This window comes from Prionailurus viverrinus, chromosome C1, assembly GCF_022837055.1.
Source record: "Prionailurus viverrinus isolate Anna chromosome C1, UM_Priviv_1.0, whole genome shotgun sequence".
NCBI classification, from domain to species: Eukaryota; Metazoa; Chordata; class Mammalia; order Carnivora; family Felidae; genus Prionailurus; species Prionailurus viverrinus.
In genome coordinates, this window is record NC_062568.1 from 173227829 (window position 1) to 173246820 (window position 18992).

General features: G+C 36.7%; 1 protein-coding gene and 1 pseudogene across 3 annotated transcripts in view; both read left to right on the forward strand.

Moving 5' to 3' along the window:
• EPS15 (epidermal growth factor receptor pathway substrate 15) overlaps positions 1 to 18992 on the forward strand; it is a 152582-nt gene that overhangs the window by 61928 nt on the left and 71662 nt on the right. For 2 of the 3 annotated variants that reach the window (XM_047872027.1, XM_047872026.1), the window contains exons 9-12: positions 2108 to 2197; positions 3217 to 3362; positions 5410 to 5566; positions 9836 to 9921. In XM_047872027.1, coding sequence (XP_047727983.1) covers positions 2108 to 2197; positions 3217 to 3362; positions 5410 to 5566; positions 9836 to 9921 — 479 coding nt within the window. Of the gene's footprint in view, positions 1 to 2107; positions 2309 to 3216; positions 3363 to 5409; positions 5567 to 9835; positions 9922 to 18992 lie in introns of all 3 variants that reach the window. The other variant, XM_047872025.1, reaches the window with a different exon arrangement.
• LOC125173151 (calmodulin-like) lies at positions 10638 to 13787 on the forward strand (annotated as a pseudogene).

An 18992-nucleotide genomic window follows, 5' to 3' on the forward strand; every position in this document is an offset into this window, starting at 1 on the left:
TTCTAAAACTAAATTGAATTCTTCAAGTTGACTAATGAATGGGGAGAGGAGAGTTCTTGGTTTGGGTCAAATGGTTAAATGTGGTCCAAGGACAAAGAGCATCAGCATCTTTGGAAACTTCTTAGAAATGTAAAATATTTGGCCCAACCCAGACTTAATGATTGTAGAATTCTGGGAATGGAGCCCAGAAATCTGTGCTTTATAAAGTTGTCCAGGTAATTCTGATACCTTCTATAATTTGGGTCCCAAAGGGTGGAAGGTTAGTTTTAGCCCCTGTAGAGGACAGCATGGTATTGTAAAATTACATGGGTTCCCTAATGCAGCTGATCAAATCTGGGGAAAATAGGAGCTTTGTAGCCAGACCTTGCTTTGAACCCTATACTATGACTTCTTAAAAAATATCAGGCAAGTTAGCATTTCTGAGCTTCAGTTTCCTCATATATAAAATATTAGTAATCATAAATCATGGATGAGTGTTATTGTATTAGGTGTTCAATCAATACTAATTTGAAAGGCTCATAAAACTTAGAATTGGAAGCAAACTTCTTTTCGGGGAAAAATGTCATTTTCAGTGGAAACAAAATAATTAAGTAGTTAAGCTTCCTTCCAGTTGCTGTTGGAATTTTTTTGGAGGTTCCAAGTTGCTTTGAGTAATTTCATATGCTTGAAGATTGTCACGGAAACTTTATCTTTTGAAAGTCTTGAAGGTGTCTTGAATTCTTTAAAATGAAGGGAGTATCCTGGGGCATTCTATCTGTAGAATGCTTTATGCAAATCTTTATGTATTTAGTAATTAAAAATAATTTTAATAGCTAATATATTCTCATGGTTCAGAAATCAGTGCAATATAAGATACTCCGTGGGAAAAAATGTCAGTTCCATCCTTGCCCTCAGTTCTCCATTTATACCTACTCTATAACCAACCACTTTTCTTAGTTTCTTGTTAATACCAGTAGAATTTTGAAATGTAAATGTAAGTACATATTAATAATTACCACCTCCTTACCACAAAAGATAACACACTGTATACACTGTTTTATACATTAACACTGTACTTGGATATCTTTTCACATAGAGAAGTCTACATAATTCTTTTTTTTTTTTTCTGGGTCAGCTTTATTGAGGACCACATATAGTGAATTGCATTCAATTTAAGTATATAATTTGATGAGTTTTGATAGTTTTATGTATTTGTGAAGGTATCCCAGTTAGGATAGAGAATGTTTGCCATGGTTTTTTGTTTGTTGGTTTTGTTTCTGTTTTTGTTTCATAGTATTTTATTGTATAGATGTACCATAATTTTTTTAAATCAGTCTTTTGTGTTGAGGACTTGGGTGCTGATTCATATAATTCTACTCTTAATAATCTTTTTCACATAGTGTTTTTTATGTAGGCAGGTAAGTCTGAAGGTAGATTCCCAGATGGGGGATTGCTGAGCCAAAGGAGAAGTAAATAAATTTGGTAGTTGTTGCCAATTTGCCCTTCATAGGCTTGGTACAGTTTGAGCTCCCATGAGCAATGTTTGAGGGGGCCTATTTGCAGTCTAGTTAACAAAGTACATTATGAAACTTGGGATTTTTGCCATTAAGTGGAAAATGGTATTTTAATATCGTTTTAACTTGAAGTTTTCTTTTGAGTGAAAGGGAGCATATTTTTGTATGTTACAGGATAGGCCATTCATAATACTTTTCTGTAAAATATCTGTTTATACTCTTCTGCCCATTTTCCTATTGGATTTTTTTTTTTTTTTTTTTTGCTTCTGTTAATTTCTAGGGACTCATTTTAGGAGATTAGCTCTTTCTTTACAAATACCTTTTCCCCTGATGGTATGCTTTTAACATTGCAAGAACTTCAGTTGAAGGGTATGTGTCTGAGTTTTTGCTGCTCTGGATATCTTTCTAACAGTTGCTTAACTTTGATTTATTTCCTTTTCTCCTTTCTTCCTTTCATCTCTCTCTCTTTTCCTCCTTTTTTTCCCACTCTAATTTCTAAAAAAAAGAATGTGTGACAGCTTGAAGATGCTTTGCTGTTAAACAGTAATCTATTTAGTGGGTGTATGTTGTTAAATGATTTTAATATATATGACCCTGGTTCATCTCTCTTGAAGGCCATGTTTTTGGTATACTGCGCATTGGAGAAAGAACCTGTGCCAATGTCCTTGCCTCCTGCCTTGGTGCCACCTTCTAAGAGAAAAACGGTCAGTATATCAGGCTCTGTGCGGTCGATCCCCTCTTCAGCATCAGCCAAGGAACCTTACCACTCCTTACCACCTGTAGGCATTTTACCTACCAAAGCACCATTAAGACAGGTATAGATCTATCAGTGTTAAAGGACTTTTTTTTTAAGTGCATGGCATTTAACAGTTGATTGCTTGATGAAGATAGAAGGAGCAATCAAAGGGATCAAAGATTTAGAGCACCCTCTGGTTAAACCTGCATAATGTGATGTCTTGGAGAAAACAGATAAATCTTCTCCTGCATTTGGCCTTACTTAGGTATATGGATGTTTTATTGGCTTTGCCTTGATCTACCTGGAATTAAAGTTGGAGACAGAAGATACTCCATGCTAATCTGGCATGCTTGCCTGGGTATAGTTAATAGATGTTTTGTTTTTTTAATCCCCAGTTAACTCTTGATTCTTTGGGATCAGATTATCCAATTTTGGGTTGTCTAAGGCCTTTTTTTCCTCCAGCCTGCTGCTTGTCAGGCTGAGTAAAGGAAAATAATGACAGAATATGCAAATCAGCCAGTTCAGCTACATTTAAGAATGCTGAATGAAATTATAAAAAATGAAGATTGAGAATTAACTGAATATTTTGTTTATATAGACTTTCCCAGTTACCCATATTAATGTGGTTATTCATAAGTCAAGAGTTAACTATGCTTGAATTTACTCATTACTTTTAAGTAAATTACTTTTAAGGAAAAAGTAAAAAGGGCATCTGTAAATGTAGTCCCAGCTGACCTATACTTTCCTTCTGTAATTTTCTTTTCACCACAGCATTTTGATTAGGGTGTGATGGAAATGGTACACTGTTGTTATAGTTAGTGGGGTAGAGTTGCTCAGAATTTTTACAGATACTGTCATGGGTTGAAAGAATGACACCTCAGTTTTTTTCTCATTCTGACAAAAATTTTACATATATGTGTGTGTGTGTGTGTATATGTGTGTGTGTGTATATGCATACATGTTTTGTTTTGTTTTGTTTTCCTGTAGTGGGTTGTAGCCCCTGCAGAAAAGGCTAAATATGATGAGATCTTCTTGAAAACTGATAAAGATATGGATGGATTTGTGTCTGGATTGGAAGTCCGTGAAATTTTCCTGAAGACAGGTTTACCTTCTACTTTACTAGCCCATATTTGGTAAGATTTTATTTAAATTGATTTAAAAAATATGGTTTTGTATAACTCTAGTTTTGTGCATTCTTATTTTTAGGCATTTATAAATCGGACAGTTTTGTTTCAAAATTCTTTATGGAGAAAATTTAAATCTGGAGATTTCTTTTGGATAATGGACAAAAGTTTGAGAATGGATTACCTGTTATAAGATTGACAGTATCAGTTAATGATTATTAAAATGTTAAAATGCAGTTTATATCAACTAAACTTAAATTTTTTTTAATGTTTATTATTTATTTTTGAGAGAGATACAGAGCGTGAGTGGGGGAGGGACAGAGAGAAAGGGAGACACAGAATCTGAAGCAGGCTCCAGGCTCTGAGCTGTCAGTACGGAGCCCAATGTGGCGCTTGAACCCATGAACTGGGAGATCATGACCTGAGCCGAAGTCAGAAACTTAACTGACTGAGCCACCCAGGCACCCCTAAACTTAAATTTTTTTTTTTTAAAAATTTTTTTTTTTTCAACGTTTATTTATTTTTGGGACAGAGAGAGACAGAGCATGAACGGGGGAGGGTCAGAGAGAGAGGGAGACACAGAATCGGAAACAGGCTCCAGGCTCTGAGCCATCAGCCCAGAGCCTGACGCGGGGCTTGAACTCACGGGCCGCGAGATCGTGACCTGGCTGAAGTCGGACGCTTAACCGACTGCGCCACCCAGGCGCCCCTAAACTTAAATTTTTAAGGGAGAATCCAAAAATCTGAAATGTAAGCAGTATAAAAAACAGTGTCTTCAATGTGTGCTCACATAATTCTGTAGGGTATATGTATACTTTTATACGTTTACATAGGAATTAACACACCTGGTCCTTAAAAACATGAAGTTTAGTGTCGCTGGTGAATTTCACATTAAATGAGACAATACATATGAACATTTATAGTGTGCCTGCTGCCAATCCACCTGACTATACCAGAGGTTATCTTGAGGTTTTCAAGGGGCAGCAAATATCAGGTGTGGAACCACATAGCTGCATAGAGAAACTTAGAAAAGAACAAAGGAGGACAGTAGATCTGCCTTAAGAGGAACAAGAACTCAAGACTAGGAAAGATTAAATATGTATAACTAATAATAGCTGCCACTTTCAAGTGCCTAGGCTAGGCAGTGTACTTAATAAATGGCAGCTGTCATGGGCTTGTTTGTTGGCATTATGCCCAGACTTTTTATGTACTTTGCCTTACTTCTCACTGTAACCTTGCAGGATATGTCTTTTCTCTACTTTATAGATGAAGAAACTAAGGCTTGAAGAGGTTAAAAAAATTTGTCCAAGATCACAAGAAGAAATAAGTAGAGAAGCTGGAATTCAGGGTTTCTTTGACACCTTAGCCCACAGTCTGTTCATCAGGCCACATTGCCTTTAAATGAATGAAATGGATTAGGACTTCAGAAAGCTGAGCTTAACAAAAGAAAAAAGAAAGGAAGAAAGAAAAAGAAAAATAGGATAAAATATTTGCTGTTTCTCTTTAAGTGATTTTGTAAAGCTTTCCAGATTGCTTCCTTCTCTTCACATATGAACTCCATTTGCAGCTGTTGTTTCTACTTTGACTTGGTGATCCTTATATCCGCCTATTCCCAAGAGTTGCAGGAGGCAAGCCAACATGGAAATGTTTGCTTGGTTTAGAATCATTCTACTGCCACTAATGAACCAAATTTGTTGAGACTTTGGTTTCATTTTTAACATCTTTTAATATTTAGAATGTTGGGATTCTTTGGCCCACTACAACTCTTAACCTGTAATGGTTCTGGAAATTGGTGAGAAAGCACAAAGCAAACTCATATAAGAGACCTCTGCTCAGCACCAGGGTGAACATTCTCTTTCTCTTAAAACTTTTAGCTGATCTCTCTCTTCTAACATTTGAGTGAGTTTTGGGCAAGCCATACCCAAAAAGTTATGACTTTCTTTTTTAATTCAACTGATCATTTTTAAGAAGCTACCTAGTCCTATTACATTTTTCCTGGATTTTTAGAATGGTAGTTGTAGCATTTATATTCTGTTCATTTTGTTTATTTGTACAGGACATTATGTGACACAAAGGACTGTGGGAAGCTTTCAAAGGATCAGTTTGCCTTGGCTTTTCACTTAATCAATCAAAAGTTAATAAAGGGCATTGATCCTCCTCACATTCTTACTCCTGAGATGGTTCCACCATCAGACAGGGCCAGTTTACAGAAGGTAAGACAACTTAAAAGAAAACCTGAATGTATTAACAGAAAGGAGCAAGTGCTGTGTTAGATGACAGACTTGATTTGTAGGAAATAGTGGAGAAAATGTATCTGGCTAGGAGCAGAGCAGTATACTGTTTGTGGTTTAGTTTGTGTCTATAAATATGTTCAAATGCCTTGTATGACATCCTTGGGCTGCAGCTCATTTACCCCAACATTCATTACATATATGACAACCATATTTTCCAACGTAAAAAGTGGAAAAATGTGGTCTTTTTTACCCCTCTTGGATTTGTGAATTAATTTTTATGAATAAGGTATAAAATTTAAATGAAATCTATAGGAATTATTCTGTTTCATTTGATGATTCACTCTTACAGAGAATAGGAGTTTGAAAACAAAATCTGGAAGATTATTATTTCTTGGTGTCAATTTTACATATAAACAAGAAAAACATCATGTTGGGAAGAAATTTGTGTGGTTTTTGCCACATAAATGATCTTCATTTCCTGAGGATATGGCCAAAATCTCACATCTAAACAGTGACCAGCAGGTTTCAGCCAGGTTTCTGGCCAGCGGTGGGAATTTTCAAAACTACATTGTTTTATTTAGCCTTGCTGTGCCTTGATTTTTCTCTTTTCCTCTAGAAATCCTTCCTAGCATAGTATATTTACAGTGTCTTGCCCTTAATAGAGCTTTAAAAGGACTCACACTGTCTAATGGCTGTTTGCCTTTAAGAATACATGCTTTGTATCTTTAAATCTCTTGTGACCTATAAAGCAATTATTGCTGTGGTGATTCCTCAGAGTTAGATATAGTAAGAGTTGTCAAATGTGTGGTGTAAGGAGAGCTGTCTTGGAAATGTCAGGAGAATATTTTAGTTTGCATTAGTTTTGTCACATAGGTTTTAAAAAATCCCATTTTAACCTAGTAAAAGTCAAAATTGGATTTTTCCCCAAAGTCAACTAAATGGAAATTTATAGCCACCAGGTACAGAAGTTACTTCTAAGAGTTTTGTTCTTATTTTTTAATAAAATAAACATTTGATTATCTATTTTGTGAGTTCGGTGGGAGGGGGGCACATTTTGTGAAGGTTTTGAGATTTTTTGTGATGTAGGACATGGATTTCCCAAGTTGTGGAGAAAGCTAAAAGTGATGCCACCCAGAAAGATAAAGGTTACAAATTTATGTGTGTGCTCTCTACAATACCTGTATTTCAGTTGTTTCTTCCCTTTTTTCACCTATGCAGACTTGTTTCCCCTTGCCACCTTTATCTTATACCCACTAAGTCTCTCAGCAATACAAATTACAGATAATGACAAAACTCTCTGAAATTATGTTTGTTCAGTTAAGTCTATAACATTAGTAGACACTCCAGGTTGCATCTGCTGTGCAGAGTTTTTAATAGATTTGTCTTAAGTCCATTCACTAGAACATAGATAACTTTGTCTATTTATGTTAGATATCAGTATTACACATTAAAATGGGATTTTATCACTATTATCTATTAATCACAATTTTTAACCTTATATATTAAAAATTTGCATTTGTTTTGTCTCTTGAATAATCTCTTTTCTCTTTATAATCTAAATTTTTTAGAACTGCATTTTTTTGCAGCTTTGACTAATCTTTTTTTGAATATTGCTTTCTGTGTTTTTTCTAGTTTGGACTATTTTTTCCATTCTGCAGCACTCTGCTTTTCGCCTTTCTTGTACTGTCAGTTTCTTAACTCTACTCTCTCAAGGTTAGAGCTTTACTTTATGCCTTTTTTAGCATTACAGTTTTTGGTTTACAATTTTGAAATTAGAGGCTTTTTAAGCGGCAAAGTTGATGCAGAGAAAATACTTAAACAGCATGATTTTGTCACATGTCTGTCACTTGGTCCTTGTATGCATTTTAGCTTGCCTTCCTTAGGTTCTTTAATCCACTTAAAATCACCAAAGTGGAATTTTTGTGTAATGCACAAAATAGGGTGAGAGAAAATATTTTGAAAGAAGGGAACATGCTACATTTTTCTCCATATGCCCTTCTTATACTTCAGATGCTATTAGCTAAAGTTTTTCTATGTTCCTTGTTGCATGCCATTTTATTACTTTAGAATGGGAGTTTAATTTCTTTGTTAATAATTGAGGAGTGACACAAGCTATACCAACTACAGTACACTAATCTTCCTTCTAGAGTCATCTGTGGTATCCCCTTCTAACTTGTTTGAGGTTAAATTTATTTGTCTCCTTCTTATTTGATGATATTTTTGATAGTGAAAGACTGTCAGCTGTGAATCACATTTTTTGAGTTAGAGTGACAGAAGAGGTGTGGAAGTCATGAGTTTCTTGGTATACTTGCACCTTTCATAGCAGATTTCTCAGTAGCATTTAGGTGATGTAAGTTGCTTTTGGTGGTAAAAGTGAGATCATGTGCTAATTTTTCATTTTACTCAACTGTCTAACTGTCTGGCCAGGTAACCTAGCTCATGAGTCAAATTTAGACAGATTTAAAATCCTAGTGAATACTTGTCATGTTCAGAAATCCACTTTAAAATTTCTGATTTAATTTAGGATGATAAGGGTCTGTATATTAGTGAAACACAGTAAAACAGTAAGAGGTGCATTTACTTACTATGGTTAATATGAAATTGAGACTAGCATTAATTGAATCCTAATAGATGAATTTTGGTATTGAATTTTGGTAGTGATAGACAAAACAAAACATCTGAGGACTAATAATGCAGTGTGCTGAAAAAAATGGAAGGAATTATTTGCCACATTTTATTGACATACCTGTTTATCACGTTGGCTTTTAGGGTAATGGTTTCATTTACCTTAAATGATCTTGATATGCAAGTGCCAAGGGGCATTGTGTGAAATAGACTTGAATTTAACCAGAGGTCTCCTAATCAGTGGGTCCTTTTTAGCTGGGTTCAACTTTAAGCAAGTCATTTAATCTGGTTCCCTAGCTCTAAAATTGAGTTAGTAATAATAATAACTGCTACAACCCAGTTTTCAGGTTAGTTTTGAAAATTGATTAATGGATTTGAAAGTGCTTGGTAAATTGTAAATCGTCATATGAATGTGAGGAGATGGGATATTATGAACTTTTAGGTTTCTTTTTCTGTTGTCCAAGTTGGTGACATACATTAAGTTCATAATACTAAGTTTTATGTTCTGCTAATAAGGTCCTTAGTATACTTTAGTTTTACATGTTCAGGCCTCAATTTTAACAATTTTTAATGGTGATTATTTTGTTATTTGTCAGTCTGATTGTAGCACTGGGGATAGGTCAGGTGTCTGAAGAAGCAGTTACCTTCTTGCCCTGACTTCAAGCGGCTATAAAAGGCATCAGAAATGGTTCACAAAGGAGGATTAAGCCAGGGTGGAAACAACTCATTGGGAGGTCATCCATCTTAAGAGCATATTCTGTTGGAGGAAATTAATTATAATAATACCTTACATTTATAAAATGTCATAAAGTTTTGGAGTGACTTTACATACAATATTTATTTCATTTAATTTTTAAAGTGGGCAGGGAAGAGATTATTTCCCTATTTTACAGTAAAATCATGCAGCTAGTAGGATGGCAGATCCCAGAATAAACCCAGCTAGATTTTCTAAATACAGGTGCCTTTCAGAGACCAAGTTTGACACTTTCATTACTGAAAGAAAACCATATGTAAAGGATGTCATATATGAAGATAGTTTCATATATGGTGATATTAATATTTACTATGGAACATGCTGAGCAATTGGTTTTACTTTAAATAGGGTAGGCACTAAAATTGTTTAACAAAAGTAAATGTTGAATTGAATATAATCAACTACCATTATGGTTCTGAGATTCACCAAAATTTGTTTACTTACTTTGTGCCAGATGACACAAGTACAAATAAAGCCACCCTACATCTCCCCAAGAAATGTATTCTTCAGTGGAGGAAGTAGTTTATAAATCTGATACCTGCTTTACTTCAATGTTTTAAACAGGCACTAGGATCAAGTGACAAAGACTTTGGGATCTGAAGTGTTGGCACCTATTGTAGAGCAACAGCTTTTAGAGAATTTAAGGGAAAATGTCTCAGTATATAACTGTGTGTGTGTGTGTGTGTGTGTGTGTGTGTGTGTGTATAAAATTGCACTAGATATGATTTTCGTAAATAAATTAAAAGTATTAGTAGTACTGTAAAATATGGAGTAGTCTGCATCCATGTAGTGCTTTTAAAAATTTTTAATGCTTTACCATATATAATTTCATAGTAATAACATTATAATTGTGAACTTTTTGTTTTTAGAACATCATAGGATCAAGTCCTGTTGCAGATTTCTCTGCTATTAAGGAGCTAGATACCCTTAACAATGAAATAGTTGACCTACAGAGGTATGTAAAGTAAAATTCAAGTTGACTGTATAAACATATACACACACACTTTTCTGTTTCTAATGTGTATCTTGGTAAATGCTACTTTATTTAATCGTTCTTGAATTGGGAATCTGTGAAACTTGTTAGGTTTTAGGTTGTAGTCACATTGTATAAATGTGTAAAACACTTATACATGATTTGGCATTTGTGAACATATTTTTCCTAGGCTTTTATTTGAGGTAAGATCTGCAGTGTAGGCAAACTTCCATCATCTGTCAACTCCAGTAATGTCATAATGAGACTCATCAACCCATACTAAAATTATGGTTGCTAAAACTCACTTTTGTAAATGGTTGTATTAGGTCACTATATCACCACTCTTCAAGATAGTGCATTATAAATCTTGGTTTTTGTTATTGTAACATTTTTTTCTGTGCCATAGTACTGCTCTTCAGCCTTTAAATTGTTTATTAATATATCAGGATGTGATGAGTATAACTATAAAACAGGAAAAAAGAATTTAAACAAATTTTGTTCATGGCTTTTACTAAATTGTTATTTGACAAAAGATTAGCCCATTCTTATTTGTTGGTTTTTTTTTTAATTTATTTTAATTTTTTTTTTAACGTTTATTTTTGAGACAGAGAGAGACAGAGCATGAACAGGGGAGGGGCAGAGAGAGAGGGAGACACAGAATTGGAAACAGGCTCCAGGCTCTGAGCTGTCAGCACAGAGCCCGACGCAGGGCTCGAACTCACGGACCGTGAGATCATGATCTGAGCCGAAGTCGGACGCTTAACCGACCGAGCCACCCAGGCGCCCCTTATTTTTTGGCTTTTAGATGAAGATATTTAATTTTAGTGCAGGGCCCAAACCTGCAAATAAACAGTATATAATATGGAATTGTAATGAGTATATAATGAATATGGTGCCTTACAAATTTATTTTTCCCCTCTCAATGATAGTTATAATGCATACTTGTAAACATTTGGAAAATACAGAAAAGGATAATGGAAAGACTGTATGTTCCTTAGAATAATATTTTGTTTTGAGCATTGAAAATCAAAGTAGATAAGAAAAGCTGTATATAACCCAAAGAGTTAGTTGGGTAAAGGATGTTCTTTGTTATTAGTCAGAAAATGAGACATTTCCATGTCTGGTTCACAAAGTTGTTTCTAGTTGAAAATATAAGACATTGAGAGCTTGAGGCAGGATGTCTTTTGTCATTAAAAAAATTTTTTTAATATAATACCTTCAACATTTTCTATATAGGTATTTAATTGTGTCAATCAGATTAAATTAGCATGATATTTTTAACTTCAAGAAGGAAAAGCAATAGTTGTAATGTCAGGGCAGTGGTGCTTGGAGCCTCGCGGGCACAGTGCCATTACTTGGAGTCTGTGGAGGCAGTGACATGGTGCTGACTGTGCTCTGAGCCTAAGCAGCAGCAGCAGAAGCAGAAGCAGAGGCGTCCCCACCAACCCTTCCAGCCCCTGTGCTGGTGCTGCCACCCTTGCTCCCTCTGTTCTTCCTCCCTTCGTTTATATCATGGCTGATCAACAGACTGAAGAACAGATTGCTGAGTCCAAGGAATCTTTCTCCCTGTTTGACAAAGATGGTGATTGGCACCATCACAACAAAGGAACTTGGAACTGTCAGAAGGTCACTGGGCCAGAGCCCAACAGAAGCCACATTGCAGAACATGATCAAAAAGGTGGAGGCTGACGGTAATGGCACCATTTTTTACTATGATGGCTAGAAAAATGAAAGATACAGACAGTGAAGAAGAAACTGGTGAGGCATTACAAGTCTTTGACAAGGATAGCAATGGTTATATCCATGTGGCAGAACTGTGTCATGTTGTTACAAACTTGGGAGAAAAACTAACGGATGAAGAAGTGGATGAGATGATCAGAGAAGCAGATATTGTTGGAGATGGACAAGTAAACTGAAGAATTCGTACAGATAATGACCGCAAGATGAAGACCTACTTTCAATTCCTTTTCCCCACCCTTCCCCAGAAGAATGAAATAGAATCTTTTACTTTACCTCTTGGGAAAACAAAAAACAAAAAAACAAGCTCATTTACTCCTTCTGTTTTCTATATAATAAAACCTTCAAAAATACCTCATGTCCACACACACAGAATCTTCATGTATTGCCTGGTGGTCCTGTCCCCTAAAGATCAAGCTACACAGTAGTTTTATAATATAAATACTTGTACTACATTAATGATAAGGAAGCACTTAGTGGACTCCTTGCAGTTCCACTGCTAATGATTAATATGCTGTTTGGGCTGGCCAGTTTTTCATGTGTACGACTTGACAATGGAGCACAGTCAGGCATTTGTATTGAAAATGAAAAATGAAAAAACAAATTTAAAACCTATTCAGATGGATTCAAGTTCAGTTTGTGAGTATAAATTGTCATAACTGGTTTATTCAAAACTAACAGTTAAAATTGGTTTATGTCAGCATGCTATGCAGAAAAATGAGTGAAGGATAAACTGTTTAGTTGTAGCTTCACTTAGCAGGATGGTCCTTTTGTACTTCCATGTGCCCTGACCCATGGTGACGATGATACACATCCTGATGGCATGCTATACATATTGGTTTAGTGTTATCCACATTGTACTAGAGGTGTCACCGTTCACACAAATTTTTAAAAAGAAACCTTTACTGAGGGAGCATCTTTGAATTGTTTTTAAAACCTTCTGAACCATGACTTGGAGTCAGCAGAGTAGGCTGTAACTGCAGACTTCAGCACAACCATCAACAGCTGTTCAAGTAATTAAACTTCGTGTCTGTTCCAAGTTGTAAATGTTAGTCTTTTTTTTTCCAATAAAAAGACCATTAACATAAAAAGAAATAGTTTTAATACCATAATCTTTTCAAATACCTGTATCTCCCACCTGAGCCCAAGACCTGTATTTTCATTTGCCTACTAGAGAATGTCCAGTAGGACATGACTTCCTAATCTTCCCCTGACCACTATCTTTGTCTCGTTTATTTGCCTTTCTCAGTGACATCACCATTTATCTAGTCACTCAGGCTAGAAATCTGAGATTTTTCTTCCTCTTTTTTCTTCTATCTTTGAAATGTTTCTTGAAATCACTCCTACCGTTCTGTCTCCTTTGCCTGGTCACCTCCTCCTGATCTTTCAGATCCCATCTTAGACATCACTTCTTCTGGAAGAGGGGGCCTTCTCTGACTTGTTTACCTTCTAACCCTCATACTTACCAAATCTTACATAGTTTTAATATTTATAGTAGTCATAGCATTTACCATACTTTATTATAATTGTCTATTTTATTTGGATCTCTCAATAGCCTATGTACTCTTTTTTGAGAGAGAGAGAGAGGGCGCAAGTGAGTGAGGGGCAAAGAGAGAGAAGCGGGGCACAAGCTCACCTGAACCAGGGCTTCAGCTCACTCGATGTGGGACTTGAACTCATGAACAGTGAGATCATGACTTGAGCCAAAGTCAGATGCTTAACACCTGAGCCACCCAGGCGCCCTAGCCTATGTACTTTTAAGCATAAAGACTGTTTGCTTGTTCACTGTTCTATCCCTAATGCTTAGCTTATATAACAGATGAGAAAATAATTTTCAGTATTGTTGAAATCTGTCCTGGCTGTACTATTGCTTCTGTCTTAGTTTTCCTAACCCTTAATCTCTTCTCTGGATTACTGTTGTAACCTCCTAATTGATTCTGTGCTTTGAGTCTCTCCTCCCTTCCTTTGCACCTCCAACTGATGTACAAAATACAACTCAGATCTCTGAGTGACTTCTTATCCCCAGCTGGATTCAGCTCACTTTTCTGAATATGGTATAAAAGCTCTTATTTCAGGTGCACCTCGGTGGCTCATTCGGTTAAACATCTGACTCTGTCAGCAGAGAGCCCACTTCGGATCCTCTGTCTCCCTCTCTCTCTGCCCCACCCCCCCGCCAAATAAATAAACATTAAAAAATAAAAAGCTCCTGGGGCGCCTGGGTGGCTCAGTCAGTTGAGTGTCAAACTTCGGCTCAGGTCATGGTCTCGAAGTTTGTGAGTTCGAGCCCCGCCTCTGGCTCTGTGCTGACAGCTCAGAGCCTGGAGCCTGCTTCGGATTCTGTGTCTCCCTCTCTCTGCCCCTTCCCCGCTCATGCTCTGTCTCTCTCTGTCTCTCAAAGGTGAATAAACGTTAAAAAAAAAATTAAAAAATTAAAAAGCTCCTTTTTCATGTTTTCCTTTGGTATCCTGACCATTCTTTTGTCTTAGCCACCTCCCACAGTAAAGTAGAATCCTTTTCTTTGACACCATCAACCTCCTTGAGAGCAGACACTATATGTTTGCTCTTGTACTCTCAATGTTGAGCATAGTGCTCTACATTTTGGTTTCATTCCTCTTCTCCAGTCATGTGGTGGGTGGACCTCTCATGTCAACATGCCACACCTTTTTATTCTTCTGTGCCTCTCATCCAGTTGTTCCCCTTTGCCTGAGCACAGCTTTTACCTTGTAAACTTTAACTTATGCTTCAAGACCGACCCAGCTTAAATATCATCTGCTTTGTCAAACCACTAAAATCTTGATTGCTAATTGCTTTTTTTCCCTTTCTACTTCTAGAAACTTTATTCCTTTGTAATAATACTCACCATATTTTATTGTGGTCCTTTTGTCCCCCCTCCTTAATTTGAACTCCTTCAGGGCAGGGGCTATGTCCTATTTACTTGGATAGGTCTAGAAGTTAAGGCGCACAGTATCTGACACAACAAAATCTCATTATAGGTTAGCAGGTTGAATGAATAAATCAAAGTATGTTATAAATATTAGAATATTTCCCAGACTTAATTCCTGCCAAGTTTATGACAGACTAGGAGCCATATATTAAAGGATGAAAGGGCAAAAGATATGAATAATAGCTTATTTTGAAGACTGTAGAAGAGGATTTTACAGATAAAAGGATCTTTAATCCTCACAGGGCATTAGGTTATTGGGCTGTTGTTTCATATTTTGACAACCTGTTTTTGTGCCAGGGATTTCCTTTGAGAGTCCGATGAAGGCTTTTAGACTCTATCCCCTGCCCCCCAAAGAACATGTATATCCATGTATACCATTTTGCATTTATTTCAGGAGTTCCCAGACCCTTGGAAACTATCCATGAATCCATTTTTAAGAACCCTTGCTCTGAAAGTAAAGTGTCTCAAATAGAGAAGTTCTTGACAGTGAAAAATCAAAACTTGCTTCAGTCACTAAGATAGTGTGGTGGTGGTGAATTGTGCTGAGGCAGGAGTTAATATTTATTTGCCTTCTGTCAGCTTCTACTTCCTTCCTGTCTCTGTCCTTTTAGCAAGAACATCAGGAAGTAAAAGCTACATCCTGTCAGGCCAGTTTGTTATCCTGGTTTTGGACCAGTAAACAAGATAGGTAATTACGATGATAGTCATTATGTATTGTGTTATGCCTGCTTTATATAATTTCTCTAATTCAGTTCTTGCAATATCACTAGCGGGTAAGTAGTTTTATCCTGATTTTTCAGATGAAGAATACATGAGTCTTCTTTTCTAGGAAGGTTTCCTTGATATCTACCTCAGCTTGGAGAGCATTCCATTTCCTTTTCTCAGAACACTTATAATACTGAATTATATTTCTTTCTCCAGTAGATTGTGAACTATGTGTGATAGCAGAGACTGTTTCTTATTTCTAATGAGGTAACATAGTATATTACTTCAGAGCATGGCTTTCTAACTAGATTGTGTAGTTTGACATGTGACATGAGTTAGCCGAGTAACTTAGTTGTCTGTGCCTCAGTTTCTTCATCTGTGAAATGGAAATATGACTAATACCATGTAAAATGCTTAATATCTTTCTTGAAATGTGATAAATTCTCAGTACGTGTTCATAGTTGTCATCATCATCATCATCATCATCCCCAATTCCCAGCTCAGCACTTAAAGCACAACATTTACTGAATAGGTGCTCAGCAAACATTGGTTGGAGTAGCTGAATGAACATTCTCATTCCCTGGTTGAAGAGAGACTGGAACTTTGTAGTCAGGTAGCCAGAATCCATGTTCCTAAATATATAGATCTCTAACTCAGTCATATTAAAGAATTGATTTTTTAAAAATCTATTTAAGGTAGGGGCACCTGGGTGGCTCAGTCAGTTGGGCATCCGACTTCAGCTCAGGTCATGATCTTGCGGCTCGTGGGTTTGAGCCCCACATCGGGTTCTCTGCTGACACCTCAGAGCCTGGAGCCTGTTTTGGATTCTGTGTCTCCCTGTCTCTCTGCCCCTCCCCCACTCATGCTCTGTTTCTGTCTCAAGAATAAATAAAATATTAAAAAAACCTATTTAAGGCAGTGTTAGCATACAGTTTGAATTATTTATTTATTTAAATATTTATTTTTGAGAGCCAGACAGAGTGTGAGTGGGGGAGGGGCAGAGAGAGGGAGACACAAAATCCAAAGCAGGCTCCAGGCTCTGAGCTGTCAGCACAGAGCCCGATGCAGGGCTTGAACTCACCAACCGTGAGATCATGACCCGAGCCAAAGTCAGACACTTAACCAACTGAGCCACCCAGGTGCCCCCAGTTTGAATTTTTTTAAAAAAATTATGCTTTGGTCTAGTTAAGTTCAAACACCATTAGGAACCATTAGCTCTGAAGAGAGCATTGCTTATACTAATGTATCTGGAGCTCTTTTGCTTATATGATCCAACCTGGCCTGTTTCTGACCCTGTAAAGATTTGTGGTACTCCTTGATCTCAATTGTGATTACCTCAGCAATGGTGTTACTGATTGAATGATTGAAGCTTTAGGTTATAGTGTGCTTTTGTTTGGTAATAAGGAGTCAGTCTAATTAATTTTCACACAAAGTGCATGGCTCAGTATTTAAAACCTTTATTTAGGGGCACCTGGGTGGCGCAGTCGGTTAAGCGTCCGACTTCAGCCAGGTCACGATCTCACGGTCCGTGAGTTCGAGCCCCGCGTCAGGCTCTGGGCTGATGGCTCAGAGCCGGGAGCCTGTTTCTGATTCTGTGTCTCCCTCTCTCACTGCCCCTCCCCCATTCATGCTCTGTCTCTCTCTGTCCCAAAAATAAATAAACGTTGAAAAAAAAATTAAAAAAAAAAATAAATAAAACCTTTATTTAGGGAGACTTCCCTTATTTGAAACCCTCCCTGATAAAGTTTGAGTCTGTACTGTCTATCTAATACAGCCACATGTGGCTACTGAGCACTTGAAATATAGCTAATCCAAATTAAGATGTGCTATTAGTGTGAAATGTACTGGATTCCAAAAAGGAATGTAAATATTTTGGCTATACTGGCTTAAATAAAATGTATTTTAATAAATTTTACTTGTTTCTTTTTACTCTTAAAATATAGAGCATTTAAAATTACATATGTGACTTTCATTGTATTTCTTTTGGATCTGGTCTCAATCAGTTGTAGTCTGTAGAAATTACATTTGTTTGCGTTATTTTGTGGCACTGGTAGCTTATTAAGGGGTTCTTCCCTGGTATAAGAAAGCAGTAATTTTTTTTTAGTTTATTTATTTTGAGGGGCGCTGGGTGGCTCCATCTGTTAAGCATCTGACTTTGGCTCAGGTCATGATCTCGTGGTTTGTGGGTTTGAGCCCCGTGTCAAGCTCCATGCTGACAGCTCAGAGCCTGAAGCCTCCTTTGGATTCTGTGTCTTCTCTCTCTGTCCCTTCTCTGCTCCCACTCTTTTCTCTCTCTTTCAAGATAAATAAACATTGTAGAGAAAGCTTATTAATTTTGAGAGAGAAAGAGAGAGAGTGTATGCATGTGAACAGGGGAGGGACAGAGAGAGAGGGACAGAGAGAATCCCAAGCAGGCTCTGCACTGTCAGCGCAGAGCGCAATGCAGGGCTTGATCTCATGAACTACAGAGATCATGACCTGAGCTGAAATCAAGAGTTGGACGCTTAACTAACTGAGCCACCCAGGTGCCTCAAGAGAGCAATAATTTTTAAGATGTGTTAACAGTCTGTCTTTGGGAAACAAAAGTATCTACTAAGAAGTTTCAGTTCCTGAAGGATTTAGAAATGAGTCTCTACCCGTCTATTTAAGTTCTAACTGGCATACTCTAGATGCTTGATTGAAACTTTCAAAAAGCCAGTAAATGTACCTTTATACTAGTAAATCATATAATGGTAATAATAATAAATAAATAAAGGCAGTTGACATTTATTAAGCACTTATTGTGTGCTGGCATTGTGCTGAAGTCTTTCTAGATGTAATATAAATTAGTCCTTATCAACTTTAATATTTTGCTTATTAAACATTTTTTAATGTTTATTTATTTTTGAGACAGAGAGAGAGCATGAGGTGGGGAGGAGCAGAGAAAGAGGAGACACAGAATCTGAAGCAGGCTCCAGGCTCCAAGCTGTCAGCACATAGCCCAACACGGGGCTTGATCTCACAGACTGTGAGATCATGACCTGAGCCCAAGTCAGACGCTTAACTGACTGAGCCACCCAGGCGCCCCTCCTTATTTTATAATTAGGAAAACTAAGGCCTTGTTTTACATTTTTTTCTTTTACTGTTTCCGTCTCCTTTTGTCTTGTCAGATAAGTAGAATAAATTAATTATTTGGGGTTTGCAAAATAAGCTTTTATTTCTCCTTTAAAAAAAAAATTGAACCATCACATGTTGGATTCTGCCACTGACGAGGCAGTGGTCATGTGAGCCACACTCCAAAGTTTGTGTTTTTCCTGGTTCTAGCTAGGCTTTCTTTTCAGTAATTTATCTTCATGAATATCTTCTCTAATTTATTTTTCAAAAGTAAAACTCATTAAAACAGCCTCTCAGAATTAATTTAGTTATTCCCATAATACCTATAGCATTTGTCTTGCAGTTTTATAATTAGTGGTTATGTTTGTTTCCCCAGCAAGCTATAGGTAGGGGCCTAACTTTAATCCTTGTTTAGCATGTAGTAGATATTCAATAACTGTTGAATGAATGAAATAATATATAGTCATATAGAGATTGTATGTTTAAGGCAACTTGTAGAGAAATTAAATACTTAAGGTACAAATTAATGTCTTTACTCCAAAACTGTAACTCAAGTTTTTATCAACTCACTGTG